The following is a 17648-nucleotide window of genomic DNA, read 5'->3' on the forward strand; positions in this document are numbered from 1 at the left end:
ATCATACGAACGTCCTATTGAAGCAAAAGATTCACAGGTATCAGAACGTCTAATAATTTCCATCTTTGTCTCGAATCGTGTGAAGTTTATGAGTCCTTGATATCTTTTTGTTTGTATCAACACTGAAGTTTTTCCATTTCTCACTGTTTATAATTAAAAAAAAATTTATTAAAAAAAAATGTTTTTTTTTAAATGTGCGAAAGTCGACGGCCGCCTGTATCATTGAAAAAGAACATAACACTTTTATTTGGGACATACATATATAGTGACTTAATTCATGTTCTCATAAGAGAAATAGACGAAAGAACATATGTTTATTAAATCCATAGCTCGATTTTCGCGGGTTCGCTTTAACGCGCTCAAGAAAAAAAAACATATTTTTTTATTTATATTGAAAAAATAAAACGCACAAATTAGTAACATATAATTTAATATGGGTAAATCCAGAAGAATCTGCTGCTAGATATTACTCTGATAACAATGTTTTTGAACCAGTTTTATAGAAAATAGGTTAGATTATAATACAGCAGCGACGAAAAAGAATATTAAAATCAGTAGATTTTTTTGGTAAAGCTTTTCTCATCCACCTTATTCTTCTGACATTTCCTTAAACAAATATCTATTTTGATCCCTGCAACTGTTTTAATGTTGAAAAAATATTTTACCAAAATGGATTAAAAAAAACGACATTAAAGAATTAATTGCTTCCAAAAATCAGATCAGATATAAAAAAAATGATTAACACGTGGATAATATTTGTAAAAAAAAGATGGAGAATTTATAATTTAGTTTTCATTTTTAATTAGTGTAATTATGGAACAACCTGATATGTTATCGCGAAAAGCGAATTTAATAGTGTGTTTAATTTATCAAATATGGGTTGAAACGAGCTTGTTTTTGAGCAAAAATCTGAAGTTCTGCAAATATGTATTAAAAATACAAATAATCTTAAGATTAATTTACTTTAAAATCTTATAGGAATTTTATTTCAATCCATTCTAATAAAAGTATTTTTTAACGTTATTAAATTTCATATATCTTATTCATATTATATATGATATTAGAAGGATAGAAACATAAGTTCTTCTTTATTTAGACATACTCTCTTAAATAATACATCTGTAACTCTGATTTTTGCAACACAGTGCGCATTTCATTGCTATGATATCTAAAATGACTAATTAAAATAGTAACGTTTTTGCAACCGATTCTACAATAGAAACTAAATTGAGTCTGTTCCACATGATTTATTTTTTTTACAAATGGCGATTGAGTATAAGCTGGGCTACTTTTGAATGCGCTGCTTTTGAATGACCTTTTCAATTATATGTCATGTTTTTTTCTTATGTAAACTACTTTATATTTCGGCTCGATCGGATCGATAAATGGATCGTACGATAATCGCAGAAAAACATTACAGTACAAAAAGTATGTACCATAAAATTTTCGTGACATTGCTAGAATGTTAACTGCCTTTTGTTGTAGATTATCGCTCAACAGGCACTTCACGGTGTGTACTTCGTGACGATGGATTAACAACGAAATTTTGACGTTTATATTTATTTTTTGTACCCAATGAATTGCTCTTTTTACGCAGCGAATAATATATATGTACATCTTGGTTTCAAATGTAAATTTTGCAATACATATTAACTAAAATATCTTCCCTTTCAATATACAAACCACACGTTCTTACTGTTGTCGTTGCGCAAGTAGAACGTCTCGGCCAAGTTCAGGGCGCCGTTCTGTTAACTTTCCTCGTCGTGCCCAAGTTCCCTCGTGACACGTTGTACGTTTGCACAATGCTCGTTGTGCAATCAAAACCTTGGATTGCGCCATTGAATCATTGTCAATAGCAAAATATTTGAAGAACATCAAATAGGACTTTTGTTTGTAGCTATTTAAATTCATATTCTTGATTAATATATTCAAAAAGATATCGACACATCTAAATCGATTTTGTGTTACACTTTGAAAACCACTGCCACACATCAGCGAGAGCGTTCAAGAGCAAAACTAAACCGCGGACGGCAACGTGCTTAACCGACTATATCCGAATGCATGCTAGCAGAACGCATACGCACGAAGAGCTAGAACACATATACTATTGCACACGTAGCATATTATAGACATAATTATCGTAAACTACGTGAATTCGCCCTTTGAAAAAGACATACCCACACATACGTGTGATTATCGTTTCTCGCTCAATACGCACCGACGAGCAAGCAAGGGCTTCGAAAGCGCAAAGTTCACGCTGAAACTGTGAGAATGTTGGAGAAGAAAGAGAAAAAACACAATAATATGCCATTGTTCGCAGACGGTCGTGTATCGCCAGATTGCTGGCTAAATTCGCAAAAGCGACGAGAAAAGCCAGCGAAAAGCGATTAAAACAGAAACCGGTCGGGGGATATCGGCTTAATGACTTCCTTCTAGGTATCATTAGCGAACACAATTTACAGCACTATAAAATTCGAGCGTGATTTTCATTAGATTTGTACAAATATTAGTTTCTTGTAAAATATACGATCTCTGAATATTATGAGTGCCTACCGCAATTCCCATCGTGAGAGAATAGAAGCAAAATATGCATGTGCAAACCCGGGTCATGACAAAAATGGCATTTTATATATATTTTTAACATCGTAATACAATTTCTTGAATAAATAATAATAGCTACAATGCTACAAACAAATATAAAAATTAGCCACCGTTGCGACATATTTTCTGAAATCATATTTTATGCGAAATATTTTAATTAGGCGTGAAAAATTATTAAAAATATCTACTCATAATATTTACCTGATAATTAGTCGTGTTTATTTGCTGCTCAGTGTTGCCATACAGTGAATTTTCAGTTCATGTGAAAAGCAATAAAATATTGCCATTGCGGTGAAAACGCTCGATTATCAAGCGTTTATATTAAGACTTATTATAACAATATTACAAGTGAGTAAATTTTGACCAATAGGAGAGTGCAAAAAACAATCATCCCTTCTCAGAAGTCAAAAATCCACGTCAAAAGCAATAAAATCGTGCCGTCGCTGTCGCCGTTGACGGCGCCAATATTATAAAAATTTATGACGCTCACGTTTTTTTGTGATAAGCGTTAAACTATAATGAAAGCTATGCTTTCCAATATTTTGTTTCGTTCAACGAATGAATTCCGCGAATTTCGGTCATATTAGACACTGCTAATAAACATTTTATTCACAAATTTCGAATGCGTAAAAGTATTTTTTTGTTGAGGAAGTGTCTCAATAAGAAAAAGAGATTACATGTGTTGTTACAAATTTTATTCGAAATAGTATAAAATAATATTTTATGAATATTTGGCGAATAGTCCGACTGAGACTATGTATAATATTATTAGTGCCACGTTTTTAATTACTATTTAGCTTGAAAAGAACGTTATAGCTTATTAAAAGTGTTACAATTTTAATCTAACAATCGATTAAGTTACTATGTAGCACAAAAGAAAACGTTGGTTTTAAATTAGAAAATAGTACAAGTTGCCACCTTAGATATTTTTATTCATAGATACGGAATAACAGTATAAATAACCTTCACATAAAAAATGCAAGAGTGTTCGTATATGCATTGAACCAGTGGCTTAAAATGTTGACTGGTGAAAATAGGATAAATATTTTGCCGTCTGCTAAGAATCAAAATAACTTGAAATCAGTGGTTTAAACTTCTGAGAGAGAAATTTTTTGATTCTATCATTCATTCACCTGACGAGTTTTCTTACATAAGAAATACTTCCCTTGATATATGGTTTTCTTTTTTAAGATGTTTTATTGAGCACAAGATAGACTTCTATTAAGGCATTATTTATTTTAAGGTGACGTTCCTAATTTTTTTATTTGACTAAAACTACAAATGTGTAATACTTCTACATATTCGCTTCTAAAAATCTAGCTTATTTTTGAACGCTTTTCTCACTGTAAAAATATATGTGCACAACCTTTGAAAATATCGACGATGTATAAAATTTTAGTCAACCTTTGAAAATATCGACGATGTATAAAATTTTAGTCACCCGTTCCTCACCATAGAAGAGTTCCATTGGTGCTGGTTTAGTATTGTAGTATGGTTAGTTCTAAAAGTCGCGAAAGAGTCAATAGCCACCTCATTTCTGCACGGAGACAGGACACCACTGTCGTCACATTCTTCACTTCACTGAACCCTTAAAGGCTTAACCTTGTCCTTATTGTGCTAAACATAGTAATATATAATATTTAATCATTCTGATCTCCCAGACACGTTAAAAAACCCAAAGGTTCAAATAGGATTCAAACTCAGGACTTTCATGTATTAGTCACTGATCTATCGCTCTGGTTCAGTAAATGCTAAAAACGAGTAAATTAATTATGAAGGTACAACAATTTTATTAATAAAAATCTTACTGAAAAATTACTCTCATATGAAGCAAAAAATTAATTGATATACGATTTCGTTAACAGGATATTTATTTTTGAATTTTTGATGATTATATATATTGAAATATAATCATTTTATTAATTGATTGAAATGTACACTCGGTGTACATCGCAGTAAAGGAAGCTTACAAAATGTCGCTGCTAATAGTTAATCTCAAGATAGATCGCTTTAGTAGTGAAATGCGTCAATAGAATAACAGAAAAGTCATTGCTTTAATGGATAAAATGTTTTAGTTAATACCACGCAAAACTTAATTGATCATCTTGGGTTGGGTTAATCACAAATAAAAGTTGTACATGTATGCTATTAAGTAGTTGTAGAGTTACGGAGGCTAGAATATATTTTCTGTGGCTATTTTTTGATTAGTTATTGTGAGATTTTTGGGGTAGATAAGTAAATTGATTGTTACTCAAGGCACGTACATACTAACATAACATCGAAAGTCTATTCTTTTATTAGATTTGATTAGTTTTAACACGATGTTTACTTTTATGTTATATTTATTATTTTGCGATACATTGTAAGTGGAATAGACATATTATCTGCTAAATAGGTATGTTAAAAATATGCTAACTAACCTGACTCAATCTACAGGTGGTTAGCCTTTATTGTGTAATATTAACAAAAATTATCTATACATTGAATTCATAATTTTTGTATGAAATAATTGTAGCAGCTCATTGAGAGTTTAATGTTTTATATAGTTATAATATTTATAAATAAAAATATAATGTTACATAATTGGATTCTCACCGATAACAGTTTGTTCGTTCCATTGGCCGACCTTGCGCCTGGTGAACTTTAAAATCTGTGCCCGAAAAAATATCCAAAAGAGGCCAATAAACCTGCGATAAACAATGCGCACACACACATCAAACAAAGCATATGTAACATATATGTGCACACTAAACGAAATTCCACGAAAACTACGCCGAACGTGCGACCTTCGGACAAATTTTTCACCTCGCCATCATCAACATGGCGAAAAATTCGCTCATACGATTTTTTTCGTTTAAAGCCAAATTAAATCAAAAGCGACCGCACGGCAAATAATGACGGGCAATTATAGATTATTTGGCTGCGATGTACCAAAAAAGTCACGGCGGCTTGTGTGTAAGTCTTGTCTTGTCTTAATGGAAAGTGTCTGACTAAATTTTTCGATCTCATGGCAATCATCGATACGATACAGTCGGTGAAAAAATATATTAAACTCAAATGTATCTGTCAATACACTTAAATAATACATGAATTACTTATCCTTTATGATCAAATTATTGATGATTCATTGCCTGGAAAATTTGCTACAAATGCGTTCTCGTTGATAAGAGAATCAAGGTTAGATAATTGTGCGTTATCAATGTGACACTTGCAGTTTTTCTGCATCGCGATGATCTATCAAATAATATCTATTGCAATCGTATCATCATAATATTAAAATATGGTCCAGTCTAATCCGTTTAGAAAGTTTTCCATCTACCTTTACGTAATATGAATGATATATATCTGCAAATATTTTGTTCTATAATACTAACTACCAAAAAATGTTAACTACATAATTTATTTATTTGGCGTTATAACGCTAAGAAGCTTTTAAATACCTCACTGTTGTTAATTTATTACATACATAATCAAATTTTATATTCTGATTTATTATACGTCGTTCGATGACACAGCATTAATACCCAAAAATAACATCCACACATAAGGCTTTTATTTTTATTCTACACCATCAAAGAACACGATTGTTGCGATTTTTTATCAACGTTTATTTAGTTAATATCACAATAAAATTGTATAAAATCAAAATATGCGCAGGATCCTCCGTGTAAATATTTTTTGCGCATATTATGAGTTGCATTAAAATGGCATCAGATAGCGATCTTTTACATTGTTGATTTTTTTAAATGTTTTACAGAAAGGTTTTAGATTTTTTTATACATACGTATACACTCACAGGGAGAGAATCTTGATCGGTTATCTCCCGTCAATACAGCGAATGTTTTTTGTTCAACCGTTCGTTGAAATCCACGCGGATTCGACGCGAATTTTAATATATTGGATATACACACATCGAAATATAAAGAAGTGATCGATTTAAGTTGTAAAACTTGAAATAGTATAGTTTCTTACATGTACATTTTCTCTCGTAAACATTACGTTTACGACCGTCACAATAAACACGTACATAAAACGTAGATAAGTTAACATATTCCTAAGCGAACGAACTTAAAAGTCAGGTGACGCCATCAAGAATGCGTCCGCTTCGCTCCCGTTACCTTTAAGGGCCGAGGTTGCATTTTTCGTGGCTCGCAAATTGCGGATTATTCACGCCGCCTTTGATTTATAGCACGTGAGTCACTCGGATTTAACCAGAGAGGACATCGAACGTTCCTTAAGAATGCGTCGAAAGAAGAAATGCAAAAAATCCTGTTTTACCGAATCAAAATTTAATTTATATGATTGATAACCCTACAGAGAATCGACCGAATTCGTTATCGATTCTAGAGGGTAAACGACACTTCTTGTAAAGCTTTCGCGAGTCATCGTCGGTGCGGTAAACGGCGACGTCGCTATTGTGTTACTAAACCTTTTATTTATCGATTCGAAACACGTGGTCAAATGTAGGTGTTTTTGAATGTTGGAAATTTGATTTTGTAGAGCGGCGACTCACCGACGCGACTTCCCCTATCGAATCCTTACAAAAAAGTACATATTTCAAGGTAGACATAAAAGGGTTCTCGTGACCCCGAAATTTCATCACATCGTCCTTTATTCGAACTTTATGTAATGATATATGATATATTACATAATAGTTTTCGTTGTATGAAGGGAATTTGATATAAAACGTAACATAAAAAAATAAAATTCATACAGGATGTCACTGTTGGGTTTTATACTATATGGTTATTATTACAGACTTATCCGATATATATTTTGCTGTAAAATCTATGGAGAGCTATCTCTATTGATCAACATAAAATAAGTTTGATGCTTGATAGATTATATGCAATTATTTCAATTTATTTAATAATAAATTTGGCTTTAATTTTATAAGATTTTTTAAATTTCTTTTTAATATTAATTTTAGTTTAAAATTATTAAACTAATAATCAGCTAGAAAACTTTGTTTTAAATGACACTATTTCATTAACACGTTAACTGCCAAGCAAAATCTTAGGAAAAATTATCAATAACAGCTGTTGCTACTTTACATATTTCATATTTCGTGCAAGTTTAAGATATAAAACCTCTTTATATTACTGAAAAAACGAGATTAAAGTTCTCCGACAGGGTTTTTACAGAGTTATTGCATAGCTCTGTTGAAAGTCGCCATACATTTTTACAATCTGCTGATTCCCACGCAGTGCGATTTATTCTTATCTAAATACAATAATTTGTAAATTTAAAAATTCTGACTCATACGATTTGACTCATTCGTGCGTTAAATCAAAATTTTCGAGATATTGTTGAATTTTAGAATTTTGTTTTGAAAAAAGTGTTTTTACTGTATCGCACATACATATATTCAGTTCTAGTTGGTCGATTGAATAGTATTTAATATCAAATTAAAGGTAATTATCAACATATTTACCGTTTATACAACACTTTATCGATGGTTTTGGATAATTTTTGGCAAAATTTAGCAAATAGGCTTCTTTATTTGATGTTGAACTTTATTAAAAATAAAATAAGTTTTTGTTTATCAAAACCGGTTGAAAAATATGGAGTTTTTGAGAAGAAATACGGAAATTCCATTTTTACCTATTTTCTTGAGTATCTTCATTTTCTTAAATATAATGTTATTTATATACATTAAAAATGCCATTAAAATAACTCAGGTTCGAATTGTTTAGTCTTCTGTGTGTATTATTAGTTTCTCGAGTAAGAAACCAACAAAAGTCGCCTATCATTGCTTCGTCCAAAAAGATTCGTTTCGAAGTAGGGTTCTTAATTATTCATAGTTTTCAACTATTTGAATATATTCGTAATTTTTCGTCGCTTTTTCTCGATATTAATTTATTTAACCAATTAGTGCAAAAACTATTATTTTTTATTTCGATTTATTGAACAGATCGAAATAAAATATGTGCGTCTTGAAACAATATATATAGAAACGTGACACATATTTTATAAAAAAATTCGTTAAACGATACTAAAGGATATTAAATGATAATCAAAGTGAGCCTTTATAACATTTTATTTCATTTAACGAATGACTTCGAATTTCGGTCATAGTAGACACACCGTACTATTCACAAAATTTTTCGAATGCGTGAAAGCATTTTTTTTTTGTTTATATAAAGCGCCTCATTGTCTCGCATTTCGAAACAAAATAAAGGCGTATAAAGGACCATAAATTTTGCAAAACAAACGACTACGAGTATACAAATTGTTTCATTCTCAGATTTTTTTCAAATTTCATTCGGAATAGTATACGTACATTATTATTTTACAAATATTAAAATCGGGCAAATAATTCAAATAATATAATATTCGATCGAAAACCTTAGTCTGAAGATGTCATATATTCATTCTACACTCTTATTTATATTTGTTTCCTAGTAATCTTGGCGATGAAAGTGATGAGCACGGTGAACGTTTTTACTAGTAGTTAATGAAGGCCGTTGAATATTTTTCTTTGTGTATATCACAGTACAATCTAATTTTTTTTTAAATCTTGCTAAAAATGATCCAAAATCGTCGATAAATTTATAAACAATGCCTAAACCGATTATCTGATTGGAAAGTGTTGTATAGACGGTTGCTAATTACATTTAATTTAATATAATATACTTTGCAATCCGGGAACAGGAGATATTAGCAATTAAGTAAAAACTCTTATTTTTAAAATGAAAAATAATGTCTCGAAAATTTCATTATCGGATTCAAACCGCGATTTTACATAAGAAATGAATGTGAAATGTCATAAGACAAAATCGCTGTGAACTAGTGTTATAAATGTAGTTCTTAGATCACCATAGCAAATATTAGGCTGATTAGGGTAGTTTAGAAAATCGTAAACAATTTGCTGTTATTCAAATTCTTTCCAGAAAGCATGCATATTTTCAATTATCTGGCACGGACGCACTCTTTCTTATGCAGCAGTATAAAAAATGCGGCGTTTGTTTAAAAATATTCGTACAGTTTTAATTTTTAACAATTTTTTTTATTAAACATTTTTTCAACATACTACTGAGGACTGTATTGATTGTTGATACTATACAAATTATTTTTCCCTACACATATTCAATTTACAGCAATGCACTGCTTTACTATGTCGCTATAAGAAAGGTAGTCTCAATTCTATTCTTTTATTCCAGAAATTAAAAAATATGCAATAAAAAAATAATTATTTGTTTTTGATTTGCTGAACCAAAATTTTGAATTTGTTTTTGATAGTCCGTATAAAATCGCTCCGCGGACCGCATAGTGGGAAAGACTGACATAGATAATCGCGGCCCGCCGACACGCCCACGTCGCGTTAATTTGGCACGTTTTTATCGTGTCAAGTTCAAGTTCAAGAGCAACAGTTTGAGCGTCGCCGTTCTAATCGCAAAGTAGCGGCCGGAACAAAAAACGCAAAGGGATGCTAGACGCGACGTTTCGCCGCATCTGCCGGCCGAGAGCGAGGAAACGCGTGACGTAGCGTCGTTCGGATGCAACGCTGCAGCGGGGGCGAGAAAGCGGGGGGGGGGGGGTAAACGTAGCAGCGGAGCGGTGGGTAAACGAAGCAGTAAAGCGGTGGGGATGCGGTGCGGCCGCGCGGTGGGGGCAACAGCGGACGCCATTCCCGCGACAGCCGTGTCGCGAGGCGCGCGTGTTCGGTGTGATATGTTGTTTCGCCTCTTGTTGTTGTTCGTCGTACCCGAAACGCTACCATGAAACGCCGCTGGTCCAACAACGGCGGCTTCCAGACGCTGCGGATGCTGGAGGACAGCTCCGCGGAAGTCACCTCTTCGTCGGCGCTCATATCGCCGGCGATGGTCATGTCGCCGGAGTCCCTCGGCTCGCCGGAGTACTCCGAGCTGGAGCTGTGGGGATACGAAGATGCGCTGCCGATGAGCTGCTCGACGGGCTGCCCGCCTCCTTCGGGCGAAGCCTGTCCTCCGCAGATCTCGCTGCCCATCCTGCTACCGCCCATGGGGCTGCCGCACGCGCCGAACACCCCTAAGTCCGAGAACGGATCCATATCTTCAGGTATATTGCATCCGAAAACTTGTGCAACATTGGGACTAGTGTCTTTGATTTCGAAACTCTTCGTGAAGTGACCCGCGTCGAGTCTTGAGCACAACTCTTTGATATTTGTGAGGTGCTCAAGAATTTTACTTGAATTTAGTTTAAGTGTCACCTTATTCCTCAACGAAAGTGTAGTGGCACCGAGTGCGTTCAAAGAGGAAAAGTGGAGAAGACGTTTAATATGTGACGTCATGTTCATGATTGTGTTGTTAGATATCAAACTTGCCCTAGTGTCAAACTAAAACTGTATTCGAATACTCGTATTAATTGCCAACGATTACCGAGCTCTTCGATTCAGTAACCTAAAAACTTTTTATGAGTTTTAATATCAAATCATAACAGATGAAACTTCAAAATTTAGTATGCGTTTGAAATCGAACTAACATTAACCCCAAATTTTCGATATCCATCCAGTATAATACAACTGCAATCCACCGCCTCTTTTCTAAAACAGACACACCTAATTATTCCAATTTTGGCAGTGATAGTTTGGCTTTGTTCTTAAAGTTTAAAATGCGCTCTTTAGTGTTAATATCGGTGTTTTGATATGCGTATAATACAATTTTTCAACGATCCGATATATTCAATTCATGCGCTAGTCTATATATTAATCTAATATTTGATTCCAATAACCATTCAAAATTTGTATTTATACGTTCTTAGTCTACGAGATAAAATTACATATTTTATGCATCGCTCAAGTCCGCGTATTAAAACCCAAAATATATACTTATCCCTAGATTTACGCGGTTAAGAAAAAACTTTTTTTTTTTTAAATATTCCAAATCAAACATATTTGGTTCCACGAGTGTTGCACGGCGATGTACAAACGTATGGTTTACTCCCACTTCATGCACTTGACCTACATCTGGAACCTCTCCCACTGCCCATGCAGGTTGCTTTGAAATGCACGCTTGTCGCTAAATATTTTACTCGTTAAAAAGTACACGTAATACTACTATTCGTTCTATGGATTGGTTTACACAATATTTCTTGGAATGCGTCTAAAAAGATACATACCCAAACACCATGACAAAAACATTACTAGTAGTATATTGTGTTGTATTTTCCTCATATTAGTATTCGGTTTACTCGAATAATCGAAATGCATTTATTTATATTCACTTCTGCAGCTTTACATGCATTGACGCACCTATCGCATATTCGATTCATACTGTCTAGCACGATGAGCTATATTAACTTATTAGTAGAGGTTCAATATTCATACATATGATAAATTAAAGCAATGAAAACGCGATTTACACTTTACAGACCGATGACTCAAATATGCGTCATTGTAAAACTATTTACATATATTATTTTTTTTATAATTAGCTGCAAATTTACGTAAATAAATCGGTACTTGTTAATAAGGACGGCGCCGCGCTTTAAAACCGCCAGTTATTACTCCCCACTGCGTACAAATACAAACTTAAACCTAAACAAATTAGCTATTATATCGGTATTATGTTATATACTAATATATACTATGATTAGTATATATTAATATTTCTTAATTATTTTTAGAACTTTCATTATGTTAGGTTAGGTTAGGTTTTGAACAGCGAATGGACGTTTCGCAACTGTTAAATTTAAGCGTGGCACCGTGTAATAAATACCAAAAATTCATCCCTAAAAACGATTATATGCCTGAAATCATCCAGTCTATAGTTTTGCTAATGTTTATATAATTGATAACAATAAAATAATGGCGATGACTAGATTTTTTAATACAAAATATTGTATCCTAAATATTAAAAATTGAAAACAACCGCCTCGCAAAAACAAAATTAAATTTAAAGCAATTACACAAAAATTAAAAAATGTTATATTTTTATAAAAAGCAGTGGACTGTAAAGTGTTAATGATAACGAACTTTCAGACACAATAGATAATTTAAAAAATTGTAGCTCTCTCTATCTGAGATATTAACCCATGATCTTTAATTTGCAGTAGTGCTTTGATTTACGAGTATAATTTGTTTCGTAACGGAGCTCGTAACTCAAATTACTCGTATGTCAAATCAATTTTTTCCATTAAATGATTTGTAATGTCAATAATCCATTTCAATTGCATTATTGATTACGCAATATATTTTTTTGCTCGTATGTTAAGTATTTTTTTTAATTGCTTCTGTTACGAAATATTTATGTAAGTCGAGGTTCCACTTTAAGGAATAGTGTCTGAAGAAAAGAGCTTAATTCAGTAACAATAAAATAGTGTAGTAACTAAGTTATGACACTATATTACACAGATCTATCTGAAAAGAAATATCTCAGGTAAAATAATAGTTTTGGTTTACTATTTTGATATATTGCTATAACATAACAAGGTTAGCATAAAGTGTGTAATACAAATACCTCAGACAATTCGAGATTTTTATTTTTTTATAATTTCAATCAGCAATGGGCATAAAATCATTTTTGTAGAGAGAATCTAATTTTATCCGGCCGATACGCTATTACACATTGATTCATTTTAGAGAGAAGCATTCAAATACATACAGTAGACCCCCCAATAACACGTAAAATTGGGGACATGCTATTTGAGCGAGCCAAAGGGTGGATATCTCACCACACACGTATGATTTGTACGAACATATTGCAAAAAATATAGAGTATTTTCTAGTCACCCAAATACCACATCCCCAATTTACCGTGTTATTGGGGTCTTATTTTTACACAAAACACACGTAAACTCAACCCTTCAGTTTTGTTTATAATATCAATCAGTAAATGCTAAAAGCATTTTTGTAGCGGGAAACGAACGGAATAGGCCGGCACTCTACCGATACGCTAAATCGTCCATTATATTATATGGTTCGGTGTTTAACAAAAATTGCGCAAAGCAAAAATTCTGATCATAAATGATCAATATACATATGTATATTTAAGAATACGTCTATATATGTATAATATATATATATAAAAAAATAATGTCTATATATAAAATATTATGTCTTAAAAATATTTTAGTAATTTAAATTGGTATGAAGTATACACTTCCTGTAATTACACATTTTTTTAACTTAAAAATAGATAAAAACAGTTGGATTTAACAGTAAAATATATTTCACAATCAAACAATCACAACCTATATTCAGAATTTTCAATTTGTGGAATTTTCGTGTGCGCAATAATCCGGTCACCATTGTTGTTTAAAGACAGATGTCTAACGAACATTATTACTTAAAACATATCAATGGATGTTTTGCTTGTTACACAAAATAGGCAAATTAATATTCGAATACATCAGCATCAATGTGTGTATAACAAAAACAAATTTAATCTGACAATTTTGACTTTTGACACTATAAATTGCTCGCACGTAAAATACGTTTCTTGGGTTACTAGGGTTTTTTTTGCTTAAGGTGCGATATTATTATTATTATTGTAAATCTTGTTTTTTGCATTGACTAGTTGAAACCCCGTGAGAGATCATCCGAGTTATTATATTTTGAAGGACAATATATGTATCTATTTTTTACGGATTTTAACTTTATGTAATGATTATGCTTCGTTACGCTTCCAAGTAATCTAGTTGATTTAAAGATATGCTATGTAATGGAAGAATACGTCAATAGATTTTTTTCAAGCTTTTTTAACAATTAGTGAAATGTAACATACCCCTCTCTTTTGCAATTTTAACATTTGATAGCCAACTTTATGTAACATTAACAACAAAAGTAATCAAGTTCATTCAAAGATATTATATGTAATGGGAAAATTTGACATTCTCTTTCAAACAAAAGTGAAGTTATTAGAATTGAGGTTTACTAAAGATGGTGTCCCTTAAATCTACATAATCTTGTAAATATACTTGAGCTCCTTTGATATCTAACAACACAATATTAATAATGAAGATCTCTCCGGTTAGTGACTAAAGAGAAAGGATTGTGTCATCGTGACTTTCCGTCAATTGCTCAACGGATGCTGTATTTTCATCATTTTCTAGAAAGTGTTTCTTCGTCTGATTTTCAGTTACACTATAATACATAGTTCTGATGAAAACTGCAAAAAGTAAGAGTAGCTCCGGCCGCGATTCATACGTGGCGCTTGACATACTTATCGCCTCTCGCCGGTGATAGTGTTCCACTTTGCGTTTTCTTCGACGGGCGCGAAATTTTGCGACCAGTGGGTCAAGTACGGTGCGACCTTTCGCCGGTCGGTGCGGGCTTCGGAAAAACCATTTTCGAAGCAACAAGTGTCGCAGTTTTATGTTGTGATGACGTTGATGTGGTTATACGTTTTTGTATCGATTGTATCCATCCCCAAAACCCAGTGACCTTTAAAAGTAAGCGTCTAATAGGACATGAAAATAAGGACGAGGTTGGCTGACCGTGATCCAGATGCTGTATGTTTTCCAGCAATAGTGAAAGTCTAGCGTGAGGTATGGTTTATGGGCATGGAATTAAACTGTGCCAAAATATGACTGGACATATGAATTATTTAATCGCGGATCGCATAAGCGTGATAGTGGTAAATAGGGACAGGCAAACCAGGTATAATATTTTTTTATAATAAGTGTATCCTCTCAATTTATTTCAATGATAGTTATATAATTATTATAAAATTAGATTTTCCTTAATTTTGCTAATCGCATAATGGATTAATATCGTGATGAATAATTAAAATAAAATTAGGCTAGGTCGTGCATATTAACATATATTGTCCTTAAGCTATATGTCACTGATAGACTTTAATTTCAGTCTTTGAGTGTTTCACCATTTCTTATAAGTTTTTGATTTTGTTTACACTGTTGTAGCGCCTAATGAAAAAAATTAGTACAATTAAGATATTTAAGTACATTTTTCAATTTTGTTATCAGTTTATCTTGTCAAATCTTTCTAGTTACTTTCTGTTTTGTAGATATGAAATTTACATAATATACATTGAAGACATTTAAATCATTATGTTATTCTATAAAAATATATAGAATAAATCCACAACTTCAAAAAGGCAATCAATTTAATATGCGAATATATTTTACATTAAATAAAATAATGAATTCATTATATGATTCAATAATTTCTAATGGATTTAATATATTAATTAGAAAATCAAAATATTATACATATATGTTTCATATTTTTTAAGACGTTCAGTTCATCTATAAATAATTAATAAAAAAGTGTTGAGAATCAGAATCATTAATCAAATGATAAGAAGAAATAAGCATTGTAGTAGAGTTAGCAGATTTACATCTAAGATTATGTATAGATTATAAGTATATTATACGTTATAAAAATATAATGCATAGCTATAAAAGTGTAAGTCTCCAATGTCATAATCGCATTGTGACGCATAAAGAAAGTATTATGCATAAATAGGGTTCTGGGTCATGTAAATAAAAATGGCGCGCCTAAAAGTAGCCCAGTGTCATCGTCTCCTTGTGATGCTATTATTATATTACAGGCACGTGTTACTCATACGCCTCTGAATGAAATGCAAATTTATCCGAATTTGGTTTCGTTCCATTCATTCATACGAGAGACGAACAAGTTGTATTACAAAAGATGGCGCAACACTTGCTTCTATGACGATGCTGACGCCGAAAACTTTCTAATTCAATTTCCTTCGACATTTTGAGAAGAAAAAAATAATCTCCTTCGCCTCCGATTCTGAGAACGTTGTGCAATTACACATGCACGCTCGTCAGTCGATAATTTGCCTTTATCTTAATTGCCAGTACCGTTATTCACGCAGTCTCTCGTTACATGCATCAACAGGGCCGTTCGATATTCTCATGTGTGTTTTGACACCAAATAATGCAAATGTCACGATCGCGTGTCCTGAGATCATCACCTGATCATCGCTGCTTTGCTCCGGATGAATGATTTGTCATTTTTGGGCCGGTGGTGTTGAACGATCTCAAGGATGCGGGGCAAATGACTCCGACGATGATGACGTACTATAACGCCGGTGTGTACCTGTTTTAAAAGCGATTTACATAAGCGGGCGGTTTCGGCGCCTACCGTCGACCGCGCGTCGAAGTCGCTCGGAACTGCGAATGCTTTTTTCCCGTCGATCGGAATGCGATCCGTGCTTATGAAAAATGCTGCGTTTATCACATAGTGCAAAGTGATTTTTATTAAATGATGATCTATTTATAAATAGAGAGTTTGCTGTCTCACCGCAGCGTTTGTCTCTACGGTCAAAGGCGCAAATTGGGATGTTTGTCTTACTTTTTTGTGTATAAAATATGTTTTTATATGAAAATATGTATTATAAAAAGTTTATTTACTATTTAAAAATATGTTGATCATAGCAGGTGATCAAGCTTTTATTATAAATGCGTTAGTAACATTATGCATTATGTAACTATATATCAGACAATCCGATATTTAAAATATATGCTTTTTTATGATATCAATCAGTATATAATCTGACACTAGCGATACCCAATTACATTCAATATATTATATATCTCAAAAATGTGTTAAATAGGTTCTTTATTAGTAACATTTTTTGACCTCAAAATAAGCGATATCCAAACATGTCAATTGATATTTAAACGCTGTTTCAGCTCTTAAACGAAATTATTTTATACGTCGACGTCGAAAGCGTATCTATCATAAATCGTAATACATACGAGCACTCGACATTCGCGTAACATAAAAAATACAGTGAAGGTTTTCACGTGATCTTTTTTTATTCATAATCTCATCTGACGAATCATACGATTTATAGCAAATCGTCGCCGTGTTATTTTCGAATCGTGTCACGGTGAAAATTGTGCTGTTGCACACAATAATGATGATAGAAAGTAAAAGAATATTACAACTGTACTTTCATAATTCAATCAATGCTATTATCATACTTTCTATGCTGCGTTGCAGTGTTCGACATATTTTTAACATGTCAAGCTGTTTTCATAGCAAAAAATGTATATGTAACATAAATATTTTGGCAATTCAACGCACGCCATTAGCATCGATTATTTGGCATGCGATTCGCGTTCAGGAATTT

The 17648-nt window shown here is 32.7% G+C and overlaps 1 protein-coding gene across 7 annotated transcripts in view; it reads left to right on the plus strand.

Annotated features, from left to right (window-relative positions):
- Positions 1–17648, plus strand: part of EcR (Ecdysone receptor) — a 431050-nt gene that overhangs the window by 365675 nt on the left and 47727 nt on the right. For 2 of the 7 annotated variants that reach the window (XM_088182132.1, XM_088182130.1), the window contains exon 1: positions 10221–10641. The exons of the other annotated variants lie outside the window; for them this stretch is intronic. In XM_088182132.1, the coding sequence (XP_088038258.1) occupies positions 10323–10641 (319 nt within the window). In that variant the 5' untranslated portion in view covers positions 10221–10322. Of the gene's footprint in view, positions 1–10220; positions 10642–17648 lie in introns of those variants that run through there. 7 annotated transcript variants of the gene reach the window in all.

Source organism: Plectrocnemia conspersa, unplaced genomic scaffold, assembly GCF_051122295.1.
Source record: "Plectrocnemia conspersa isolate PC_06_02 unplaced genomic scaffold, ASM5112229v1 ptg000003l, whole genome shotgun sequence".
Classification (NCBI taxonomy): domain Eukaryota; kingdom Metazoa; phylum Arthropoda; class Insecta; order Trichoptera; family Polycentropodidae; genus Plectrocnemia; species Plectrocnemia conspersa.